Source organism: Meira miltonrushii (assembly GCF_003144205.1).
Source record: "Meira miltonrushii strain MCA 3882 unplaced genomic scaffold FA14scaffold_6, whole genome shotgun sequence".
NCBI classification, from domain to species: domain Eukaryota; kingdom Fungi; phylum Basidiomycota; class Exobasidiomycetes; order Exobasidiales; family Brachybasidiaceae; genus Meira; species Meira miltonrushii.
The window spans coordinates 490,726-516,251 of record NW_020289948.1 but is presented as its reverse complement, the minus strand read 5'-3'; the positions used below and the strand labels follow the sequence as shown (position 1 = coordinate 516,251).

Here is a 25,526-nt window from a genome sequence, read left to right as displayed (position 1 = left end):
TCGTTCTTTGTTGTTGGCTGTATGCATTGTGGTGCTTGATTACGTGCGGAAAGTGCACGTGTGATGGGCATTTTGAGAGTTGAAGATGGGAGCAATGAAGCTTTATGGGTAAGAGCAAGAAATTGCAATGGAAACGGTCACTGATTGTTCTCGTTTGAAGTCGTTAGGCGTTATTGACATCAAAATCCGAAAAAGAGTGGATTTTGTGTGATTATATTGAGCTTTGAATTCTTATGAATTGTTGAATCATAAAAGGTATTTGAATCCTTTGCTGTTGTAAACTGATAAGAAAGGAAAGGTATATTTCCAGTAATATGTTTTTGATAAGTGGTAATTATGATCTTAGATGAGAGAGTATGGGTGAGGGAATCAAGAAAGCATTCATCCTTAAGCTTTCTCTTGTATAAGAATGGCCAAGTAACACGTCTTCCTATAGCAAAAGGGTGTAATTTTTATACTGTCTAACTGCCTGATGATCCTACATTTCTTGCACACTTCTTCTGTGCCTGCTTCTATCTTTCTTTTTTCTCATTCGCGTCAATTTACGCGTTATTGAATTACCGCGTTTATATCTCGTGCTGATCCTTGGATGCATGTACGCACGTACTTTTACGCATACATCACACGGGCGGGCAATCAAATCGGAAATATTGACATCATTAATAGGCCAACTTGGGCGGGGCGGAAAGGGAACGCCATACACTCTAAAGCTCAGTTTATGACCACCATGTCTATGATTACATCTCGCAATGCCTCTTGATTATTCTCCGATCTTGTTCAGACCAATTTAATATCATTTGATCAATGAAGTTTGAAGCTCAGACTGTAACACAACAATGCTGCTTAGTCATTCATACGCGACATTCATAGCCGGCACAGATAAGATAAAATTGAGTTTGGCGTAATTAGTGTCAATCTTCCACCAACACACATTCGCAAAATGATCATCAGAATATAGTCAAAAGAGGGATGAAGACTAACATTCGTCGAATCTCTTTAGCATGTTCAACTTGCAGAGCTAGAAAGGTAAAATGTGATGGTGAAAGGCCTGCTTGTCGTTCATGCATAAAGAATGGTGTCACTTGTGTGTTCAATGAAACATCTGATCAACGTAAACCGTATTCGAAATCATACGTTAAGACACTGGAGGCACGAATAACGGCATTGGAAGCAGAGGTTAGCAAACATAAAGCCAATCATGAGCAAGGTGCCGACTCTGGTAAGAATGAAGCGCACTTAGTCACGCAGCCAGCGGCAGACACATCAATACGACAAGGACCATCCGATTTGGATTCAAGGAGAACATTTCAATCGAGCAATATTGCCAACAATGATCGACTATTGGACACTATGATCAGACGTGGCGGCTGTTTGTCTTTCGTCAAGAACCGAACGCAAGATCCTTACCTGGAAACACAAGTGATCAGTAACTTTTACGGAGCATCTTCTGGTCGCAATATACCCGCAATGAGTCAATTCAGCGCTCGTGCTATGCCACCGATGGCACTCAATGATGAGAATTATGATCGAAGAGATCTATACTATGACCGGATAAATGAATTCGTCGATGCGTACTTCCAACATTATCAGCCAATTTTAGGTCTACTAAATAGGAACACCATATCCACGAGAATCGGCTTTTACGGAGGAAGAAGGGCTCTAAGTAGTGATTTCCTGCTGACTGCACTTGGTGCTATTGGCGCACTTTCTTTGCAAGACTATGCTGCTTGTCATTTCTTTACCGATATCGCTACTAGACAGCTGGCCCCAGAAACGGTTCGTCCAAGTACAAGCACAGTTCAAGCGTTGGTATTGATGGCGTTGACGGAATCTTCACTCGGTTGCGAATCACGTGGCTGGCTATATATTGGAATGGCTTCTCGTATCGCATTGGAGATTGGGTTGCCTCGTGATATTCACGATTATTGCCGACATGGCTGGATTGACGGGGAAGAAGCAAGGCTGCGACATCGAACTACATGGGCACTATTTATCGTAGATCGTATGCTGGCATTGTACTATGGTCGTTTTCCTTCTATAGGGCCAGAGTCAATCTCACTAGCCATGCCATCTCGAAGACGTGAACTGCAGGACTCGATTTCGTTACGATGTCCATTCGCGACCGGAGAGAAGGGCGAAGAAGCACGTTTGAAAGGTGAATGCGTCTCTTGTGAAAGCTTTGAGCCAGGTTTCGTTTGCTTGTTCGAGCTGTCAACGTTTTCTGTCGATATCAATGCTCGATTGTATATCAACCCCGTCTTATCGGGCGAGGCTGGTACTACATGGCTTGATTGGGCAAGCGATATGAATGTGCAAATGGCAAGATGGCTGTCCGATCTTCCGATCACGCTCAAGTGTAACTTTACACGTGGCAGGGTCCCTTCTCCTTTGGCCATGCACATTCACATCGTTTATCATTCATTGATCATCTTGCTCAATCGACCTTTTCTGGCCCTGAGTGCAAAGAAAGCCGAAGCAAGATTCGCTGCCCAAAGTTGTCATTTCTCATCGCGCGAAATCGTCCGATTGACAGCTCAAATAAAAATTCATCATGGATTTCAATATACCCACAACTTTGTGGTTTATTGTTTACATGCTTCTGCTACGATTGCGGTCATTAATGCGAAGTTGGGAACGGGAACTATTCAAAGAGAAGCAAAGAATGATATCGTTGCTTTGTTTGCTCTGTTTCGTGTCTTACGTGATTTTCACAGAAATGCAGCTTTGGTTTTGAACATCTTGACGGAATTGGTTCAAGCTGCATTTGCAAGAGATCCATTTTTGCAGACTGTTCTTTCATCTGGAGCTGGCACTGCCAAAGTCAAAGGAAGAACAGATGATCAAGCAATGATTGAAGACCACCTGGAAAGCAGTCAGACAGCCTCAACATCTTATTCGGACACTCTTGCCTCCATGCATGCCCAATCCGACGGTGCTATATCGAGTGCAAATCTATTTGAGTCTGATCCGGGCACTACAGCTGAATTCTCACAATTTGCCATGGTTGATTGGGACTTATTTGCAACTTCAACATTGAGCACAGTGATTGATTATCTTGACGTTCAGCCATGGCTACAGTCATAGTAGAATAGACAGATAGGGATGTTACAACCCGTGCGTACGCCTAAACGCTTGCTTCGATTTGATTATCCGACGACATTCCGAGCTGTCATATATTGCTTCTATTTCTTTATCTTATCAAGTGTACTTTTAGACAAGGTCTTATGACCCAATTTCATCCATTTGTCGATAAAAGAATGTCTGTGTGCCTGCGTCTAATACTTTCTTGGTACCTGTCAGAAATGCTTAAAGATGGCTTTCTGTTTACCATCGTGGCGTTACGCAAATTGAGCAAGCGTTTAATTTTAAGATAAGCAAGTTTTTCTTGGCCGGCATCAGGCTTTTAATAAAGAGATAAGAATACGCGGTACCCCAGGTGTAGAAGAAAACAGCCTTTGTCGCGTGTACTGCCCCCATGCTTTGTTCCTTATCTTAAGTGTGTGCCCACTTGATTGGCTAGCGGCGCTCTCGTTCGGATTTTGCTAAACCGAAGATACGTGAATAAGAGAAACACGGCTAAAGTGCAGTAATAGATTTAATCGTCAAAAATGCGGGATGAACGATAAAAGATAATAAAAGTAACTTGAGAAGAAACTGCGCTGCCGCCCGACGTACGCGTATTACTGCCAGAACATCAAACATATCTGCTGCTGATGGCAATGCATTTCAACTCGGCTTCATGCATACACAATGTGTCATTCTGTACTTCATCAACCTCACTTACAGCCTCCATTTCGACTATGGACGTATAAAAAGCAACAACTAGACAAAATACGTTTCGCAGTATACCCCACAACACCCTTTACCCTTCCTTCTCGCTCTTCTTCTCCTCAACCGTTTTACACAATGTCAATCCTTGGAAGGGTGGACAAGCTCCTCAAAGTTAAAGGAACTGATCCTTTACCCGGTCAATCAATAGCCGAAAGCTTTCTAAATAATAAAGATTTACGTCCTGTCGAGCCAGAAAGAAGAACTTGGTCATCATGGTCTTTCGTCTTTTTTTGGGTCGCCGACGGTTTGAATTTGAGCACTTTCTACCTGGCAAGTAGTGCTTTTTCACTTGGATTATCTTGGTATGCTGCTTGGATAGCCGTTATTCTAGGTTATACAATCGTTTCTTTCGTTATCGTCATTACCGCGCGCATTGCCGCCATTTATCATATTTCGTTCCCCATCCTCGCGCGATCTTCGTTTGGTGTCTGGGGTGCGATCTGGCCAACGATCAACAGATCAGCTATGGCCTGCATTTGGTACGGAGTTCAATCGTATATAGGAGCCCAGTGTGTTACTCTTTTGCTAAGAAGTTTGGCTCCAAAATACATCCAAATGCATAATTCCCTTCCTGCCTCAGCCGGACTCACGACCGCCGATTTCGTTTCATTCTTTTTGTTCAGTTTGATCTCTTTACCAATCATTTACATCAAGCCCGAGAAGATTCGATGGTTCTTCATGGTTAAAGCAGTCATTGTTCCAATTGCTGCTTTTGCCTTCTTCGGATGGTCAATAGCTTCTGCGAATGGACTCGGACCAATTGTGCATACACCCGCAACCGTCTCCGGTTCGGTATTTGGATGGGGATTTGTATCAAGTGTAATGAGCTGCATCTCAAACATGGCAACCCTGGCTGTCAATATTCCCGATGTGGCCCGCTTAGCGAAATCGAAACGAAGCGTTACCTGGTCACAATTGCTTGCCATTCCTTTCACTTTCAGCATCACATCTTTCCTCGGAATCATTATTGCCTCATCATCACAAGTCATTTACGGTGAATTGATTTGGGACCCTGTACAGAACTTGGGTGAACGTTTGAATCGCAACCCATACGGATCAGCAGATCGAGCAGGTGTTTTCTTCATCTCCTTCGCTTTCATCATCGGTCAAATTGGTACAAATGTTGCCGCAAATTCTCTTTCGGCCGGTCACGATTTAGCAGCCATCATGCCACGTTACATTACCATTCGCAGAGGTTCATTCGTAGCTGCTGCAGTCGGTTTTGCCATGTGTCCTTGGAATTTACTCAAATCTTCAAATTCTTTCACAACTTATCTCTCGGCCTATTCGTTATTCTTGAGTTCAATCTCTGGTACTATGTTGTGCGATTACTACATCGTCCGCCGTGGCGTTTTGCAAGTCGAATCTCTCTACACATGCAAACCTGATCAACCGTACAGATACCTTGGAGGTTTTAATTTACGTGCCTTTGCTGCTTACATTTCCGGTATCGCAATGACAGTGACCGGATTTGCTGGCATTTTAGGAGCAAACGTTTCTTCAACCGCTCAACACATGTACACTTTGGCATATCCGATTGGATTTTTGACCAGTGGTTTGGTTTATTTGATTTTATGCACAATTTTCCCAATTCCTGGTTCTTATGATGTACGAAAATCCGGTAAAACATTTAACGAACCACAATCTTGGGAATCCGATTCTTGGTTCCCTGAAGTGGATGTTTCTCATCATCGTCAAACATTGTCGGGAAACATCACCCCAAGCACCGAAAAAGATGGCTCTTTGACGGAAAAGGCTGATATCCGTGAAGAAGAGTATCGTTAGAGCTCTTTTCACAGACAAACTGTATTTATACTTCATGACCGCTTATAACGAATGATATTGACTCAAGTAACGAATAGTTTCTGAACACCTCTTGCGCGCATAGAAGCACACTTTGAGTAACGATTAAATTTTGAATCAGCAGAGCGAAGTCTCTAACCACTTCACAAGAGCACACCCGCTTTTAGAACTGTCACACTTTCGAACAATGTTGATGATGTGCTATTAAGGTATGATGATAATGCTACAAATAGTATGATGTGTTCCTATTTCACGGTGAAAAAAAAGTGTATGCAAAAAGAAGATATCTCGTGAAAATGATAGGGGTGATGTAAGATTGAAAAAAAGAGTATTACCCCGGCGCAACAAATCCGATTTCATCCTTGCGATTGACGTATCGATGCGGTAAGAGATGGAGATGGCGAGATTGGCTGTGAATGAGAAGTTGCGTTCGTTTGATCTACCAACAAAGCCGCTTCAGCGTACATCATTTTATAACGCATCAATTCTTCCGCCATTTCTTCTTTTGCAAGTTTAGACATGACAACATTTTTTACCAAATCAACGTGTTCTTGTTGAACGGCTCCTAATTGATCTTCTAAACTTTTTACACGAATTTGTAATGATCGATTTTCAACTTTGAGTGTTTCAATTTCACGTCTATGAGCTGTTGCTGCGCGAACTTGTTCTGCAAAATCAGATGCATACGAATCCAACATGAAAGGCGTAATCTTGAATTGGAATGCGTCCCGTACGAATTCTCCTACCTTGTACTCGTCCTGACTTGACTCTGTGCTCGAATGAGGCTCTCCGTTGCCATCTGGACTGGCATTGGCATCAGGCGTATGTGTTCCGTCCTCTTCCGTATCTTGCAAAGGATCCTTTCTGTAAATGTCAAAGATTCGGGCGGCTAGGAGTGGCACAGCTTCATCAAATGACATCTGTAAGAGTTGATCCTCGTTCTTTTTCATAAGCGCGAGTGCAAATCGGAAGATCGCTTCGATTCCTTCCGCAAATACAGAGTCTAGGATACGGAAGCAAATTGGCAAAGGTGATCGATAGGTGAACAAAGTCATAATCCATCCACTGGCGTACATTGAGCTCTTAACGCCTTGTCTGACCAGATGTCTGTGCAACAGAGGGAGACACTCTTCCAATAAACGCTCAAACTGGAACAAACGAAGTTGCAGGGAAGGCATGTTGGGCACGAAATGTCCTCTCAAATCATAACTCTTCATCAATCGGACCAAGGTTGAAAAAGCTTCTTCATCTGGCATATTTAGCAACAGTGGACCGACGACGAATTGCATTCCTTGACAATAACCGCACTCTTCGTCATAGAGGGAATACGCTTTGACCACATTGAACAAATTCTCTTGACCAATTCCTTTGCCGTCCTGGAAATAGACTTGCCCAGGGAACGTACGAGCCAGATCCTTTCGGATCATCTTTTCATGTGGACTTGTCTGCTTGAGGTAATAAGCATAAATGATTTCCATCTCTTCATCTTTGCTGCTACTCATCAATTGCCACATCATTCCGCGCAAGGCTGCTGGTATGCCAGCTTGAATGGCTTTACTCAATTTGCGAGGTTGGGTACGTGCAATATCTTGGTAATTGCTCATCACATCACCCCAAAAGTCCCAATCTATACCCTCTTCCGAAGTCTCATAGTCCACAGGCCCTTCGATATTGGTATTATAATCTTTCGCATCTTCATTCTCGTATTCGAAAAGAGGTTCTTCTTGTAGGCCATCTTGTTGTACCTCTCTTGCGTGATCATGTCCATTTTGTGTTCTTCCAGCGCTATGTTCACGCTCATGTGCATTTCGTAATTCATTCAGCTTCTCCTTCAACTTTTCTGTATTGTTCATACTGTTTCGTTGACCTTCGTGTACGCTCAATCTCGCCGTATTTCTTGCCAAGAATTCCGAGCTTCCTGTCGCCTGCTCACCAGGAGTGATTGGGATTTCAGTTTGACCAAGATTGATTGTATTCCGCTTTGATGAATATGGCTGGGTGGTACTGAGCGAAACAGAGGAAAATCGATTGGGATTGACATATGAAATATTGTGTTCAGGCACATCAACGGTACCGCCAGTGGATTCTTCCTCTATCGTCGAAGCTGAGAATCTCTTCAAAGCCGCTCTAGGTGTTGCAGGAGCGTTCTCTACACTATCGTCCCTTCCATCAGGCGTCAATGGTATTGAGAATGGATTGGAAATCGTTTCGGTTGGATCTAGAAGTGAGGGTGCTCCTTCAGAAGGTGCCATTTGCGTAGAATCAGATCCTTCCGAGGTTGCATGACCACTATCTTTTGAGAAGTTTTCTGTAGAGATAGTGGACTCACCAGTGTGATCTGCGTGTCCTTTACTATCCTCATTTGAATCGTGCGTGTATGCTATTGAATCTTCCGTTGATCCGTCTGCTGTGTCTTCGTTTTGGTTTAGAGTTTGATAACCCTCATTTTCGTCAATACTTGAGCTGGTACTCTTTGTTGCTTTGCCTTTTGGAATATCAACACTTTCGGGCTTTTGATTGCCTCCTCCTTCGAATCTTGACATGAGCGATTTGACGCTCGATGCTATTCTTGAAGTTTTTGAGTCAACTGTTGATTGTGATTCAGCTTCATCTTCTGCTTTCTTTTCACCTAGAGTAGATTGTGATGAAGTTGATACGTGCTTATTCACTTCTTGTTCATTCCCGCTACCATCAGCAGCATCTTGAAATGCTTGATCGTCATCACTATGAGCGGGTGAATGTTTTTCGCTATCTGAAGTCATGATTGGCGATCAGCCTTATTTGTTGGAGGGAGGATGATTGTTGTGGTGAAAGGAGAAGGAACAGGTAATATTCTATACTTTGTTTTTGCGTGAGAAGGGGATGACAATGTGAACGGAACCCCCCTACCTTCTCCTAAGAAACGGTATGCCATTATTTCTTTCTGTTCTTTTTTGGACTCCGCCCCCCCCGCCTCATTCAGCAATCAAGGGCGATCTGGCACTTATGCCTACGCTCAGACCCTTTTTTTGTTATTTGGTATTTTATGCAAATCATCCGCCGGTCAAATGCTAAATATAACTCAAACAATACAAAACACACACTTTTTAGCGTGATTGACAACAACAACGACAATAAGGTAAAGCGTACCTGATTATATACATTATTATAATATACTACAGAGGATGAAATATTCTATCCATATCTAACATCATTATTCCAACGACTGGCTTGCTCGACTCTTTTCATACATTCTATTCTTCCCAAAAGCATCATCAATTCAACAACCGTTGGACCAGAGACTTTGCCCATCAAAGCAAATCGCAGCATTTTCATAAAAGTTGCCCTTCCACGAGTCTTTTTATCAAAGTGAGGCACTCGTTGTTTTGCTTTCTTTTCAAATTGCATCGCTGCTTCTTTTATTGCAGAAGCGGTGGATGTACTGGAACGCAAGTCTCCTTGTTTTAGTTCTGTCAAAAATGACCGAGCGACAGAGAGGGCAATTGACCTTACTTGCTCATCAATCTTTGTCACCTCCGCTATAGCATCCCCGTCGGAATCGACAGGAAATGTATACAGAGCAATGGTCTCATCTGCAGCCTCTTTCATATTCATACTCCGCTTGACGATCGTATCGATCAATAAGGGGCCCCTTTCTTCGGTGAGGAAGTGAGAAAGGGCTGAGCTGATATCTTTTATGCTAATCCATTCTTTTAATTCGGAATATAGTCGTATCCTATCAGTTTCACTTGCTGCTTCAACTTTGGCCGAAAAGTGACTCTTGTTTAAGAAGCGTAATTTGGATACATCTGGACTGGCTCTAGATTGTGAGATACGATCCAATTTGAACTGCGCAATCATTTCTTCCATACTGAACACTTCACTTCGTGAGTCGGGAAGATGCCAATTGAAACCCATCAATGCCACGAAGTTGATCAGTGCTTCCGGATCATAGCCTGCTTCTCGATATGATTCAACATGAACGACTGCGTCTCTCTTGGACAACTTACTGCCGTCAGGGTTTATCAACAGAGGTAAATGAACGAATTGTGGCGGCGCAGTTGCAAGAGCTTCGTACAATTTCAAGTGTGTCGGCATAGACGGTAGCCATTCCTCACCTCGGAATACGTGTGTGATTCCCATTTCTGTATCATCTACAACATTGGCGAGATGATAAGTCGGCCATCCGTCACTTTTGACGATGATGGGATCCTCCAAACGACGATCATAGGGGAACTTCAAATGTCCATATACTGCATCATCAAAAGATGTATCCTCTTCCTTTGTTTTGAATCGTACGACGAAAGATTTCCCTTTGTGGATCATCTCCTGTGCTTCGTCTTCTCCGGGCGGAAGGTATGTATCCCTTGCGATATCGGATGAACCATCTTTAGATGGCTCTCTGAAGTCTCTGTAGGCATGCCCAGAGCGTAAAAGCCTCTCGTAATAGCCTTTGTAAAGGTGTAAGCGTTCCGATTGGACATATGGTCCTCGATTGCCAGGCTTGTCAGGACCTTCGTCATAGTCTAATCCAGCCCATTTGAGTATATCTTGCATAGCCTCCACGGCACCAGGTACCAACCTCTTTTGATCTGTATCTTCTATTCGCAAGATCCATTTTCCACCAAGGCTTCTTGCAAATAGATGATTGAATAATGCTGTTCGTAAACCACCAAGGTGGAGTTGACCGGTTGGAGAAGGAGCAAATCGTAAGACGGGAGTGTTTGAGGAAGTTGCAATCCCTCTGTACTTGAATCTACATGCTTGAAAGAGATTTTTGTTTGGCAGATGCTTAATCACCATTCGATCAATGGCAATCAGCATCTTTCTCTAAAAGCATGTTGGTTTGAGCATGAGAAGAAGTTCATGTTCAACTTTTGTTAATTACGCTAGTGAAACTTCTTTAAGCACAAAAAAGCCTTTACGCTTCGAAAGCCTTAAAGCGTGCAAAGATACGAAATGAAAATGCCAATGACAAGATCGCGCGGCGCAAGGGCACTTGACCAGTCTTTTATGGAAGCACGAAAAGATGCCTTGCTTGCCCTGTACCGCGAAGGGAAATCCGCGTGTTTTAAACACGTCGTAAAATCCATCCGTTCACCATCCATCATTTTAACCATTCATTCGTTCTTCTCGCATCAACCAAATTACGTGCGCGACTTTTTGATCTGGCACTCAAAGCGAGACAACACGATATATGACAGCGTAGGGGTGTCACACAAAGGAAATTTGATTTGGAGAGAAAGGATCTCGCGCTTAATATCTCTTGGACAATGGCGACACAATCTCTAAATCTCAATGGAGCGCCTGATGAAAGTGTTTTCAGCGATGAAGTGGTACAAAAGCGATTCGAATCTCTGGTTGCACCATTGAAAGACGCCATCCAGGGACAGACTCTCCCATTGGCAGAAGGTAAATCCGAATTGGACGCAGCTTCTTTGGCACACTTGACATTCGTCATCCAACAATTCCAACATGCTCATTTGGAAAATCAAGCTTCTTCTTCTTCATCGATCACCGCCAAACCAAACAGGATACCAGCATCATTCTTCTTGTTTGCCGATAGCCTAAATGCATTCGACTCACCCTTGAGCACAAGCTCGGCTGTGTATCAATTGCTACGTGCAGCTCTGGAAAGTATCGCAGCTTTGAACAGGCCGTCCTGGTCTTTCCTTAGCTCTTCAAGCGCAGAGGATGTAGAGCAAGGCTTACAGCTGATCACACAGATTCGCAACAAGCTCAAAGAGGCTAATGCTATCAAGCACGTCCGCATTGCAGCCTCTGGCGATTTGACAGGAGCCGAGAAGGATGAATGCAGAGAAGCAGCACAAAAGATGGATTGCCAATGGGTAGAAGATCTCGATTCAGCTACTCACGTTCTTTTCTCTTCCGATGCAAGTACAACGAGCAACACAACTGAATCACAAGAGTTCTTCCGTACATTGGCCAAAACCACGCTATCAGGAGGACGAGAAGTATCGTTGATTCACGTTTGGTACAGACCCGATTCATATGATACATGGCTTCCAGCGCGTGATTTTGCAGAACCAGACACTGAAGCAAATGCAAGAGCACAACAGAGATGGACCATCGGTTCACAATGGCTTCGGGATAGTGTCAGATTCAACGAATGGATGAATGAAGAGGATTATGAGCGCGATGAAGAAGAAAGCAAGGATGCTGCCGTCGCTACTGAACAAGTCCCTCAAAGCACGAGTGTCAATCCACGAAAGCGTGCCTTACCTGATGAAGTGACTGCAGAAGACGAAAGCACAGCAAACGGTGGTGCAGGTACGGGTAAAAAGATCAAATTGCTCGTAGCAGCAAGACCTGTGGGAGCAACTGCAATTGATCTATCCGGTGCAAGTGGCCCTCCTCCTGGAAGAAATTATGAGAAAGAGCCACTAAGTAATCCTTCAATGGGAAACCTGCCAACCGAGCCTGAGGTACCGCAAATCACAACAACATCTACAGATGATCAGACAAAGGCACTTTCCGGTCAAGCAGAAGAAGCAGAACAACCATCTCAAACTGAAATTGAGGTCAGCGATGAAGCAGCACGCGAGAGGGAAAGATTAAAAACCGAATATGTTGCAAGGAAGTATCTAGCTGAGCAAACGCAAGAGGTCATCATTCCATCGTATGCCACTTGGTTCTCATTCTCCGCAATCAATGCAGTCGAGAAACGCAGTTTGCCAGAATTCTTCAACAACCGCAACCGAAGCAAGACACCGGCAATCTACAAAGAATACCGCAACTTCATGATTAATACATACAGACTTAACCCGAGCGAATATTTGACATTCACAGCTTGTCGTCGTAACTTGGCTGGAGATGTCTGTGCTATCATGCGTGTTCATGCATTCTTGGAGCAATGGGGTTTGATCAATTATCAGATTGATCCCGAAACAAGACCTGCAACCTTGGGCCCTCCCTTTACTGGTCATTTCCGTGTCACTGTTGATACACCCAGAGGATTGCAGCCCTTGCATCCTGGTACTCAAAGACCATCACAGCCAGGCGTGCCACACTCGATCACAAACGGTGCTGTTCCTTCCGGTACACCAGGCAAGCCTGATTTGACGTTGGAGTTGCGCAAGACAGTTTATCAAACTTCACTAAAACTTTCTAGACCGATTGATGAAGATCAAGCGAATGCTCTAGTCGCTTCTGCTGATCAAGAGAATGTGCAAAATGGACAAGGAAATGCTTACTCTTGCGATACATGCGGTGCAGATTGCACAAAAACACGCTACAAGAGCATTCGCTTGCCTCAACGCGGCAGTCATAGCAACGGCTTTGCAGTCTGTGCAAGCTGTTATCTCGAAGGTCGTTTCCCCAGTAACATGTACAGCGGTGACTTTGTACGTATTGACGAAGGACCATTCAAGCAGGGCGGCGACCAAGCAGACTGGAGCGACGTTGAAACTTTGCGCTTATTGGAAGGATTGGAAATGTATGATGATGATTGGGCTCAAGTTTCCAATCATGTTGGCACGCGCAGTCGTGAACAATGCATCACCAAATTCCTGCAATTGCCCATTGAAGATGACTATTTGAATGGAACTAAAGCTGCTCATCAGAGCAACGGTCATGTTTCAAACGGTGCCGGCCAACATACACAAGGCGATCTAGGTCCATTGCAATATCTCCGTGATTCCAAAGCGGCCGCTGTTCCATTCTCACAAAGTGACAATCCGGTCATGAGTGTTGTGGCATTCTTGGCAAGTGCTGTCAGTCCAGCTGTGGCTGCGGCAGCTGCTCAAAGTGCGCTGGGTGAATTGACAGATGGTCTCCGGAAACGCATTTCGAAAAAGAGTAAAGAGGGTGAAAGTGCTACAGAAGATGCAGGAAAAGAAGGAGAGAAGGAAAAGGGTGATGCAATGGATGTAGATGCTGAACAAAGCGCAGACAAAGAGGCTGGACCGGATGCAACTACCGGTAAGGAAGCAAGCAAGACTCCCGAAAAGACAGCAAGTGCATCTAAGGACAACAGTGTCATTCCAAAGAATGATGTCGAACGTGCTGCATCCATTGCTATTGGCGCAGCTGCAGCAAAAGCTCACGTTTTGGCCACATTTGAAGAACGAGAATGTCAAAAGCTCGTTGGTCAAGTTTTGGAAGCACAAATGAAAAAGATGGAGATCAAGATGGCACAATTTGAACAATTGGAATCTCTCATAGAAGAAGAGAGAAGATCTTTGGAAATTTCACGTAAACAATTGTATGCTGATCGTTTGAATGTTGCTAAACAAATTCAAATGGTACAAGATCTCGTTCGAAAAGCACAAGCAAACCCAAAGAGCGTTGAGCCAAAAGAGATTCAACAAGTCAACAGCGTTCAACACGGTTTGTCTCAACAAGGTCCTATTGTTCGTGAAGCAAATGCTTCACAGCACCCTACCGCAGCAAACGGAAATGTCGCCGCTCCTGCTCCTCAAGATGGTTCAAACATTGCAAACGCTCCTGCTAGCTCTGCAGAGGCTACTATTCGTCAACTATAGCCAACAAAATATAGATAGAGCCTCTTTTCAATTCTCGTACATGTATGTAAAAATGGTAAAAAGAACTGTATAAATGTGATTGTATTCTCTGATTCTGTTAGTGTGAGGAGACATCGCTTCCTTTAAGAGCCTGCTTATCGATCACAATATAGATATTTTTTTTTCGAATTCAATTAATCACAAAAAGACGGAAACCGAGAGTAAGTATACAGATGTGGAATTAGTGGAAGCGAGCTGGAACAAAGACGAGGCGAGATGATTAATCACTATCATCATTGTATTCCTCATCGTCATCGTTCGCGTCATCATCTTCATCGTCCGAGATGACTTGCTTGTACTTTGTTGTTGTCTTGCGTTGACGCGCAGGTTGACTCTTCTTTGGAGGGGTATCGAGTAAATCATCATCATCTTCGTCTTTGACAGGCAATTTACTCTTGCTTGGCTTTGAAGGCATCAAATAGGCGTCTTCATCGTCACTGTCATCTGCCACGAGCTTGGATTGCTTGAGCTTTTTGAGGCCATTCTTGCTGCTAGAAGCAGACATGCTGCCACTTGGCTTGCTTTCATCACCAACAGCTTCACTTGCTTCACGCTTTACACCTGATGATTTCTTAACCGCAGGCCTCTTCTCAGCAAGGACAAAGTCATCATCACCGTCAAGAATCATAGCATCTTCATCCTTTTTGACTTGTTTGCGTGGCTTTGCGGCTTTTGCCTTTGTGCCAGCACCACCGCCACTCTTACGACCACGCTTGTTATTGCCAACATCGGCCAAACGACGAGCGTCTTCGTCCAATAAAGCTTGCCATTGTTCTTCAAACTTGTGCAAATCTTCACCCCAAAGGTTTTGCGGTGTACGTCTGAGCAGAGTTTCAAGCTCTTTCTCTTTTTCATCACGTTGTGCCAACAACTTATCAACTTTTTCTTTCGTGAGATTCCAAATTGCCATACTCAAAAGGTAATCATAATCCGAATCCGTTCCGATATCTTCTTCCTCTTCTTCATCAGCGTCAACGTCTGCAGCAACCTTTGGTTTGACTTGACGTGGGAATGGACGGAAGTCTTTTGCGCGCAGTTCGCTCACCAATTCCTTGCGTTTACGGTTGTTAATTTGAAGTTGTTTGTTAATGATCATTTGCACGAAACGAGCTTGATTGGACAGACGTTCGTATTGCAACTTGAGGTCATCAACGAGGAAGTCTTTACGCTTAGAGTAGTACTCCAAACGCAAGAGATAGAAATCGTCCAAGATCTCTTCGGGGGAAGTGTACTTTTTAATCTTTCCTTGATGATCGAATAAGACCATGTTTGTAGTGGAGATTTGGGATGAAAGCTTGAAGAAGGCTTCTGCACCTTTCTCTGCGATTTCAGCTTGTCCCTTTGGATTCATCTCAACCACAAAGTGAACAGTTGTGTCTGTGTGGTATTCTTTGTACTCCTTGATTGTTGCTGGAACCTTGTCAGTACCAATGACACGTTCTTCCAAACCTTCTTTGTATGATGAAGTCCAGGTTTTGATGGGCAATTCTGTGATCTCCCACGTCTTTTCATCCCTTTGTGTCACAGTACCCAAGCATTTGTAGCGGTTACGGTTGGCGTCTTCCGGAATGATTTGACCTGTGAAGCCACGGTACCAAGGGTGCATTTGAATGTACTCTTCGCCGTTCATGCGTCTCTTGATATTCTCGACAACGTCTTTTGGATTGTAGTTTGGAATGTAAGAAGACCAACCAGTACCAATACCTTCACTACCATTGAGCAACAACAATGGTACACAAGGAATGTACCATTCAGGTTCAATACTTTGACCATCTTCATTGAGGTAATTCAAAAGTCCGTCATCGGCAGGGTGGAACAAGGTACGTGTGATATCTGCAACGTTTGTGAAAATGTAACGAGCAGAAGCAGCATCTTTACCTCCCATCATACGTGTACCGAATTGACCGTTTGGCAAAAGGATGTTGACATTGTTTGCTCCAACAAAATCTTGAGCCAAATTGACAATAGTCATTTGCAAACTTGTTTCACCGTGATGGTATGCTGCATGTTCCAACACATAACCGGACAAGGAACCGACCTTGATTTCGCCCTTGAGCTTTCTCTTAAAGCAAGAGAACATGACTTTACGTTGACCGGGTTTCAAACCATCAACGACGCTTGGAATACTACGTGCGTTATCAGCCATGCTGAACAAGATCAACTCCTTGTTAATGAAATCTGCCAAAGGAACTTCGGCAATTGAATGGTCCAAGAAAGTGCCTGGTTTGAATTGACGCAACCATTCTTTACGGTCATCAGCTTTCTTCTTGTTGAATGCCAAATCGATCAAATCACGATCACCTGGTTGTGTAGTTTGGAAGGGAAGCATGTGGGTATTCATTGCTCGGAAGTACTTCTTACCGTCTTGTGCATTGGATGTACCCAGACCCTTGTAGTATTTGATTGCCCATCCTCTGCCTTGCGCGTTTTCTTCTTTCCACACCTCGTATTCAGGCATAGTGAAGAAGGTCTTTTCAACATTGCCCTTTTTGCATTTGACGATCGGGGTAATAAACTCAACCAAAAATTGAGGTTGCTTCAACAAAGAAGGGAAGAAGTGATCGAGGAAATTGATGATCAAACCTTTGATGTGTGATCCATCGTGATCTTGATCGGTCATGATCATCAAGCGACCATAACGAAGACTGTCGATAGATTCATACACTTTTCCGTGTTGAAGACCCATGATGGTCTTGATGTTTGTGATTTCAGCATTCTTCATGATTTGATCGTGACTTGCTTCACGAACGTTGAGCAATTTACCACGAAGCGGGAAAACACCGAAATTGTCACGACCCACTTCTGTAAGACCTGCTACAGCCAATGCTTTGGCAGAGTCTCCTTCTGTCAAGATCAATGTACATTCTCTGGCTTTTCGGGTACCAGCGTTGTTTGCGTCCTCCAACTTGGTGATACCTGTGATACGGTTACGCTTATGTCCATCCGTCTTCTTGAGAGCGCGTTCTTGTTGCATTTTTGCGTGAAGCATCACATTGTCAACAACACCACTGCTCATGATCTTCTTGGCAAGAGCATCAGTCAAGGTCCATTTGCTTCCGAATGCACTTGCTTTCAATGTCATGTTTTCCTTTGTTTGACTGTCGAATGTAGGGTTCACGATTTGACAGTTGACAAAGATCCATAATTGCGATCTGATTGCTGCTAATTTGACCGTATTTTTCTTGCTCTTGGTGACATATTCGGAAATTCTTGTGACGATTTGATTTTCAACCAAATCCACATGTTTACCACCTTTGATCGTTGCAATGTTGTTCACGAATGAAACTTGTCTGGCCTCACCATCGGAAACAGCAAAGGCGACTTCCCAAACTTTTCCACGATCAGTGATGCTTTCATAAATGATAGATTGCTTCGGCTTAGCAATCATATCGGCACCCATGTCCTCTTCTTTTGGTTGTGTACCTCCGCCCAACTCATTGATGGCATTGATGTACATTTCCACGTATTGCTTGAAACCTTTGATCTTCAAGCGCTCTCCGTTCAAAAAGACCTTGCAATCGCGCACTGTACCAGCCATATCGTAAACACGCTTCATCATCAATGCCTCCATATCGTCATCGATCTTTTCCAAGTGGAATCGTTTGAAGTCAGGTTTGAAGGTAATGCATGTAAAGTCTTTTGCGCCAGTAGCTTTTGTGATCTTGGGCTTGCCACGGGTGCCCATATTGTTTGAGAAGACTTGTCGGTATTTTTGACCAGAGTTGCTATCAGCAGTCTCGACGACGAATTCTGTACTATAGATGTTTGCTAATTTGGCACCGTAACCGTTACGACCACCGGTGACCTTGTCTTCAGCATCATCGTAGTTTGAAGAAGTCAACAAGTTACCGAAAATCAATTCAGGAATGTAAATGCCTTCCTTTTCGTGGATTTCGATCGGGATACCGCGTCCATTGTTCCAGACGCTAATGGAGCCTTCTTCTTTGTCAATTGTCACTTTGATGGTGTCCATTGATGTGTCTCTGACTTTGTTGTCAGCAGCATTCACAAGGATTTCGTCAAAGATTTTGTAGAAACCGGGAATGTATGAAATCTTTCGATATGCCATTCTTTGATTGGCAGGATCAAAGACCCACATATCTTCTTGATGGTGCTCTACACTTCCAATGTATGTATCGGGACGTAGCAAGACATGCTCTAATTGTGACAGCTTTTGGTATGTCTCTGTTGCTGTTTTCTTGCTGCCTGGTGCAGGGGTGCTGCGCGAAGAATTGACAGCGCTTGCTTGTGCTGAAGACTCAGCTTTGCCATTTCCGTTGACGGGTAACATGTCGATATCTTGACTGTCATTTTCGTCTGCTTCGTTGCTCTTTCTAGCTTTCAAAGGCTCAGCCTTCTTTTTGGGAGCTGCTTTTGTTGTGCCTGCAGCGCGAGGTTTGGCGGGTGCCTTTTTTGTCTTGGCGGGAGGTGAGATGACGGAGAAAGAATCGTCCGTATCCATGTTTGCGATTTCTGTGGATATTCTATTGTTTTGAGAGAATGATTGTGATGTGTGAATGAAGCGTAAAGTGTTGAGATAGGTGAATGTATGCGTTCTATCTTGTGGTATAGGATGAGGGAGAAACAAAGATCCTCTATTCCTACCAAGCGGAGAGGGTATTTGTATTTGTCGTGTAAGTTTTGCCTGCCTCGTTAGCCTTGAGACTGAGAAACGAAAGATGATGGGCAGAAGAGAAAGGACCTCGCCTTGACTTCCAGGTGATTGTGTTTGTAGTGAGAAGGACAGATGCAAGCTTAAAGCCTTAATTTGCTGCATTCACAAGGAAGTGTTGTTTGCCTGCAGGCGGTGCAGATTGTTGTTGTTTATTTTTGAAACGCGTGCCCTCGACAAAGTGCAGAGCAGTGCGAATACACGCGTGGTGCTGTACAAAGTGCTTTCAATCAAAACGCGTTTGTTGTGCAATTGGATACACGTGACATTTCACCTCTTGCTGCTCCGTGCGAAGATTGTCATTCCTTCTTGTCCGAGTCTATGCTACACCTCTCTCATCATCAAAAGGCAAAAAGATAAGATTGATGGCGAGCAAAAGGTGTACGGGTACATTTCTGTCCCTAGCTAGGGTACGAGCGGTCCCTTCAGCCGGACCATCATCGCTTTCAAGGCAAAACCTCATGTGCTTGAGCAGAACATTTCACAGTATTTCGCTTTCTTCTACACAGCCTACGAGAAAATACTATCAAGCCAGCTACACAACGCATAGAAATCTATCCAATTCGACAGCACGGTCGCAACAGTCTATCAAAGTGCTAGATAAGGAGCATGCTATAGACGATTACACTAACATACCAACATCGATCAATTCGCGCTTACAGCCAGAGCCAAGATTGCCCCAGACTGTATCGCATCCGATTAATCTGTTATGCAACCAAATACATCGGTCTATGCCTGAATTTGAGGTGATCAAGCCACCATCTCCAGTGGTCACAGTTGAAGACAATTTTGGATCATTAGGTTTTCCGGAAGATCATCCTGGCAGATCACCAACTGATACATATTATATCAATAGGTCAACATGTCTACGGACGCATACAAGTACACACGAAGTGGACACATTCTCCAAAGGGCACACAAAATGGCTCCTAACAGCTGATGTTTTCAGGAGAGATGAGATTGATGCAAGCCATTATCCAATCTTTCATCAAATGGAAGGTGCATGTGTATACGATTTGAGCGAATACGAAGAGGGAGGAAGGGTGAAAAGAGAATGCGAAGAGATGGAACAGCGTCTAAAGACTTCTCAAATTGAGATTGAAGACAATGTCGATATCCAGGAAGCTGGTGGCTATCAACCCGCACACGAACAAGATCCGAAGAAGAAAGTTGCCGCTCAATTGGCAATGCGACATCTCAAAGCTAGCCTCAACAATCTGGTTTTGGATCTCTTCAGCGAGAGGCATGCGGCTGATGTGGCATCTGAAGTCGCAGCAGGTTCTACGGCCGAACCTTTACGAGTTCGTTGGATCTCCGCATCGTTCCCATTCACTTCACCCAGCTTTGAGATCGAAGTCATGTTCAGAGGGAAATGGTTGGAAATCTTGGGATGCGGTGTGGTGATGGAACGTACGTTGGAGAATGCAAAGGTCACCAACAAACTAGGATGGGCTTTCGGTCTTGGTCTAGAAAGAATAGCAATGGTATTATTTCAAATTCCTGATATTCGTCTATTCTGGTCCCAAGATCCGCGATTCTTATCTCAGTTCGCCTCGCCAAAGTCTTCCAATGACAAAAAGGAACACGAGTCGAAAACCGGTGTATCTTCAGCAGGAGGTGCAAGCGTGCCAGATAAAACCACGTCACCTTCCAAGCTTCCGCTGATCACCTTCAAGCCATACAGTCGCTATCCTCCTTGCTACAAGGATGTCTCATTCTGGCTGCCGACCAAATCTAGCACTTCCAACACCCCAGCTTTGCACGAGAATGACGTATTTGAAGTGATTCGAGATATCGCAGGAGATTTGACGGAAGACGTTGTCTTGATCGATGACTTTGTTCATCCCAAAACGCAAAAGCAAAGCAAATGTTTCCGAATCAATTACAGAAGTATGGATAGAAATTTGGAGAATGAAGAGGTGAACCAAATTCACGCAAAAGTGACACAAAGATTAGTTGATGATCTAAAGGTTGAATTGCGATGAGATAAAAATGTACAAATATAATGCAACAAAGGAAAGATGTTCTTTTACTATAATTATCAATTTTATAACTCAATCAGCAACGATCATCGGCCTGACTTTCTCATCCGTTACAAGAGCACGGAAGAGCCGTCTCCATTCCAATGGGTCTCCTTTGCTCTTTCGCATCAAAATATACGTCTTTGCTTGCTTTGCATTGTTGCCAGGTTGGGCATTGGACGACAGAGGATTGATGATAATTTCTCCGCGTAAGGCACATTTACGATTATCCGTTGTTGTAACCCGAATCGTGCAACCGTTCGTCAGATTCTTCTTTGCTGTGCCTCTTCTTGTTATAGTTGGATCTTCGTCATACACACTAACCATATCCAAGTCCATTGCATCATCTCCGATCGTGCTTGAATCGATGGGAGAACTGGCTGGGTCATCGTTTGTAAAGAAATCGTCATCTTGATCTGAGCGCGTTGGACGAACGTTGTGAGTAATGGACATGTTGCCCAAAAGGTCGATGATTTGCCTTGCCACCACATCTGCCGAGCCACTACAGAATGCACGGGTAAGATGCGGAGAAAACCGAGCCACACCGCCTGCAAGACTTGACCATTGGGTCATATGATTCATGGCTTGGGTGAATTGACTAGACGCCGCACCTGCTGCCATGCCCAGTCCATCAATACTTGCAGAAGGAACATTGTTACGACGTGCGCTGATTTGTTGAGACATTGCGATCTTGATGGGATCTGATGTCTTAAGAGCAGGCACAGCAGATGAAGGCGGCAAACGAGCAGAGTCAAATGCCAATCCTGCTCCGAATGCTTCTGGTTGAGTTAAAGAGATGTGATCAGGGACATTGGCACGCTTTCCGTCTGTATGCAATTGATATGTAAGATCGCCAGAAACGATCAAGCCCTGCAATAACCCTTCTGCCAAGCTTGCAGGATCCGGATCTTGACCTCTTGGCACAAAAGGATTGTCGCGAAGATACCATTTGTGCTTTTTGATATCAGCAATCGAAAGTCGTTTCTGTGGATAAACGCAAAGCATTCCATGCAGCAGAGATAGAGCGTCTGATTCAATCTTTGTCCAAGGATAGTATGTTTGACCATTAAAGTACGCCATGAATTCCTCACTTCGCCTCGTTGGCTCATCCCAAGGCGTATTTCCAACAAGAAGAGCGAATAACACCACACCTGTGCTCCAAACATCTGCTGGCTCTCCTCGATATGGTTGACCATTCATCTCTGGTGCAATGTATGGCAAGCTGCCACAAGCTCCTTTCATTTCTCTCTCTTTTCCTTTGTACCTGTACACACTACACAATCCAAAATCGGCCAATTTGAGTAATCCATTTGCGTCCAATAAGAGGTTTTCCGGTTTGATATCACGATGTGCCACACCTTGCGAGTGGATATATTCCAATGCACCCATCAACTGGACGAAGTAGACATGAGCCAAGTCTTCCATCACACCTACATCAGGAGCAATCTTGTCGAACAGGTCACCACCAGCGCCATATTCGAGAACCATGTACAAACCTGGAACATGATTTGATGAAGTTTCCTTGAGGTACTCTTCTGCTTCTAAGAACTCTAACACATGTTGATGCTTGAGGACTTTATGTATCTGTACTTCCTTTTTTAATGCTTGACGGTCTGGAGGATGAATTTGACGAGATGCAGCAGAGGATGGTTTTGCATAGGATACCACCTTTACCGCTGCTACTTTGTGAACAGATGCTTTTGGGTTGATGGCACGGAATACTCTTGAGAATCCACCGCCTCCAATTTGCTGAACTATGCGATATCCTTTGATGTCAGGATATGATTTACCAGTTGAAGATGTTGGAAGAATCATCTTGTCTTTGAAGATGGAGAAAAGGAATCAAGATCTTTTTGCTGAGCATATATCTTCTTACACCAAACATTAAAAAGTGTTGTTCTTTTTAAAGACGCGTTACAACAATTTACGCCATTTCGTTTGTTCGCGTCTTGTGTTGTTTTCTCTAGGCAGAGCACGAGCCAACCACCAATGCTCCTAACACAACTCCGCCCCTTCTGTTAAGAGCCAGTGCACATACTAGTCAAGTTTGAACCATCATCCTCACACAACATGATCTTCCTACGAGAATAAAAGATACATTTTTGACATCATCATGGCCAGCTCAGGGAGAAATCATCTCGGATCCTCTTCGGCTGCGTCATCATCATCTCAAAGCTCTGACAGCGAACACATAGATTCAAATGTCAACACACAAGGATCGTCTAGCTTGCTAGATTTGAAGAGGATATATGAACAGGTAAGATCTTATTGCAATTATGAGCCACATGTACAAAGACTGATAACCAATCACTCACCCCTAGCGACGGATACGGCATATCGTTTGTATTCTCGTACGAAATTTGGAATTGCCAGACCTCAAAACAAATCGACATCGTCAAACGCCATTGCGACCTACAGCTCATCGATCGATCAGTATAACGAGCAATCATAGCACGCACACACTAAAGCGCACTCCCTCTAATCGCACACTAAGAGCATCTGTTCGAAGAAGGGCATCTTCCGTTGCCTCAATCCCGCATACCGACGATGAAGATGAAGATCGACAAAGACCATCCAGAACATATCAACCTCCATCACTATTTCTACCTTGGGATACTGATTCATTGCGAAGGTCCATCAATGCTCGATTTACGTATGCATTTGTCTCTTTTGCAGATACCAAAAACTCTCGAATAATCTATCGAACGCCGGTCACGAGAAAATCTGGCCTTCATCATGCTTGGGGAAATACTTCAGGCTCAGATATCGAATCAGATGGTATTGATCTTTCCCAACTGACAAATGAGGATGGATCTCAAAGTCATTTGCGCATATCACTCTGGGCTGCAACACAATTGGCTGTAGAGTCTATGCCTTCAGAGCACGATGCGAAACGTATCATTGAACCTGGCTCGGAAGAAAGTAGCGGCTTTCAGCTTGTCTGGGAGAGGGATGTGAGATTGCAGAGCCTACACAAAGTTGAGAAAGAGGTAAGTCCTACACTGTGTGCTACGAGAGAATACTCGAGCTGATATATCTCACCTTTTATCCTTGCAGCTATCGAACGTCTCCCTGACGCTTCCGGAGAATTCAATGATCTTGGGGATGCGCTTGCCTCTTGCACAGGTACACGTTGCTGAGACAGATTCAGGGGATCAAGCACAAGATGGCAAAACTCGAGATGATACCGGAAAGACTGGCATATCAAAGAGCGGAAGTGTGACACAGTATTATGTCGTGTTACCTCAAATCGAGGTCGGTCAAGACCTTTCAGAGAGTGGAGGAGAAGTGCCGCTGGAGAAAAGTTTGATCAGAAAGCTATTGAAAGAAGGAACCTTGAAACGTGGCTATGATATCGCAGACATACTACAAGTCCTTCAATTACAGCGTCAAATGTTGGAGGAAAAGGAAGGCATCGACAATGCAGGTTCAGGTTGCTCTTCCATCCTCACTGGAAAGGAAGATAGCGGTGTGCATCGGATAGTACAGCTAGGAGAAGATAAGGAGCGCCAACGGGTCCTGCTTGCCAAACGAGATGCTACACGAGAAATTGTGAAACAAAAGAGGAGAGAGATTCACGATCGTAATGAAGCTTTGCATCGTCGTCGTGCCCGACTAGAGATCGCAAGAAGACTATTGACGAATCGACAAAAAGTGTATGAAGAATTGCGAAAGAAGATGACACAATTATCCAAAGTTCGTCTGAATATCGAAGCAAAGATTTATGCACGTAGGGTCGTCATGCTTCGTCAAGTGGAGTATATTTATCCGATTGATCTGATCGATGGTGCTCAACTTTTATTTGGGATAGTGGATATTCCTCTGATGAATCGTGATGGAAATGAAGACAATCATACAGACAAGGAGAAAAGAAGTAACGTAAAAGTGGATCAGAGTGATGATATCGTTAGTAGTGCTTTGGGAATGGTTGGTCAGATGGTGGCATTGATCAGTGCGTACACTGATGCTCCTTTGCATTATCCAATCGCAACTGCTGGTAGTAGATCTGTGATTCAGGATGGGATCAGTGTGATGAGTGGACCAAGAGCATTTCCGCTTTATTCAAAAGGCGTTGAACGGTATCGGTATGAATACGGTCACTTTCTCTTGAACAAGGACATCGAACAACTAATGAATCATGCCGGCATCACAATCTTGGATATTCGCAATACTTTGCCTAATTTGAAGAATCTGATTGTTACACTCACAGCTTCTAGTCAGGTGAACAGTAAGCTATCTCGACGTCATCATATCGGATCAGAAATGATTTCTTTGCCAAACACCAAAGCGGAGAGCTTGGGGATCGGCAGACCGACAGGTCCAGCGAACGACAAGCATCAACAAGGCGATCAGATCGGGTACGGAGCAGTTGTGGAAAATCAATCCATTTTAGGACATTCAAAACGGTCAACGGCAGGATCGAGATGGGGAATGTCGCTTTTAGGATGGGGCTCATCAGCGAATGCAGGGGCGTCCAGTCCGTCTAAATCACCACATCAACAAATGTCTAATGAGACACAAAATAATGTGCCAACCGTACGAACTCTAGGAAGAAGCGGATAATCATGTAATCGTACCGTATACCCGGGTAATCTTTCAAAAGCATGCGTTTATAGAAATGAGAATGTACAATTGATGAAATCATGTTGGAAGAAATACAGATGCGTGAAAAGAGGT

General features: G+C 44.0%; 9 protein-coding genes across 9 annotated transcripts; 5 read left to right on the top strand and 4 right to left on the bottom strand.

Moving 5' to 3' along the window:
* Positions 1-931: 931 nt before the first annotated feature.
* On the top strand, positions 932-3,247 carry FA14DRAFT_162643 (uncharacterized protein). Its single transcript, XM_025499706.1, has one exon. It carries the CDS (start codon positions 970-972, stop codon positions 3,082-3,084), a length of 2,115 nt encoding a protein of 704 aa, XP_025352041.1. The 5' UTR covers positions 932-969; the 3' UTR covers positions 3,085-3,247.
* A 659-nt stretch (positions 3,248-3,906) lies between these two features.
* On the top strand, positions 3,907-5,616 carry FA14DRAFT_127582 (NCS1 nucleoside transporter family; the record flags this gene model as incomplete). The annotated part of the gene is made up of 1 exon (XM_025496807.1): positions 3,907-5,616. The coding sequence occupies one exon, from the start codon at positions 3,907-3,909 to the stop codon at positions 5,614-5,616; it is 1,710 nt and encodes a 569-aa protein (XP_025352040.1).
* Positions 5,617-5,820: 204 nt separating this feature from the next.
* On the bottom strand, positions 5,821-8,510 carry FA14DRAFT_162641 (TBC-domain-containing protein). Its single transcript, XM_025499705.1, has one exon. It carries the CDS (start codon positions 8,394-8,396, stop codon positions 5,991-5,993), a length of 2,406 nt encoding a protein of 801 aa, XP_025352039.1. The 5' UTR covers positions 8,397-8,510; the 3' UTR covers positions 5,821-5,990.
* Positions 8,511-9,342: 832 nt separating this feature from the next.
* Positions 9,343-10,416, bottom strand: FA14DRAFT_127942 (Glutamyl/glutaminyl-tRNA synthetase; the record flags this gene model as incomplete). The annotated part of the gene is made up of 1 exon (XM_025496828.1): positions 9,343-10,416. A coding segment is annotated over one exon (1,074 nt), but the record flags the coding sequence as incomplete, so codon positions are not given.
* A 298-nt stretch (positions 10,417-10,714) lies between these two features.
* On the top strand, positions 10,715-14,214 carry FA14DRAFT_162639 (uncharacterized protein). Its single transcript, XM_025499704.1, has one exon. The coding sequence runs from the start codon at positions 10,887-10,889 to the stop codon at positions 14,115-14,117; it is 3,231 nt and encodes a 1,076-aa protein (XP_025352037.1). The 5' UTR covers positions 10,715-10,886; the 3' UTR covers positions 14,118-14,214.
* A 162-nt stretch (positions 14,215-14,376) lies between these two features.
* Positions 14,377-18,618, bottom strand: FA14DRAFT_151138 (DNA topoisomerase II; the record flags this gene model as incomplete). The annotated part of the gene is made up of 1 exon (XM_025497463.1): positions 14,377-18,618. The coding sequence occupies one exon, from the start codon at positions 18,616-18,618 to the stop codon at positions 14,377-14,379; it is 4,242 nt and encodes a 1,413-aa protein (XP_025352036.1).
* Positions 18,619-19,289: 671 nt separating this feature from the next.
* On the top strand, positions 19,290-20,813 carry FA14DRAFT_127761 (phenylalanyl-tRNA synthetase; the record flags this gene model as incomplete). The annotated part of the gene is made up of 1 exon (XM_025496816.1): positions 19,290-20,813. One exon carries the CDS (start codon positions 19,290-19,292, stop codon positions 20,811-20,813), a length of 1,524 nt encoding a protein of 507 aa, XP_025352035.1.
* On the bottom strand, positions 20,795-22,712 carry FA14DRAFT_162638 (Pkinase-domain-containing protein). Its single transcript, XM_025499703.1, has one exon. The coding sequence runs from the start codon at positions 22,662-22,664 to the stop codon at positions 20,883-20,885; it is 1,782 nt and encodes a 593-aa protein (XP_025352034.1). The 5' UTR covers positions 22,665-22,712; the 3' UTR covers positions 20,795-20,882.
* Positions 22,713-22,908: 196 nt separating this feature from the next.
* Positions 22,909-25,477, top strand: FA14DRAFT_92428 (uncharacterized protein). Its single transcript, XM_025503077.1, has 3 exons — positions 22,909-23,106; positions 23,171-23,839; positions 23,907-25,477. Exons 1-3 carry the CDS (start codon positions 22,963-22,965, stop codon positions 25,410-25,412), a joined length of 2,319 nt encoding a protein of 772 aa, XP_025352033.1. The 5' UTR covers positions 22,909-22,962; the 3' UTR covers positions 25,413-25,477.
* The last annotated feature ends 49 nt before the right edge of the window (positions 25,478-25,526 follow it).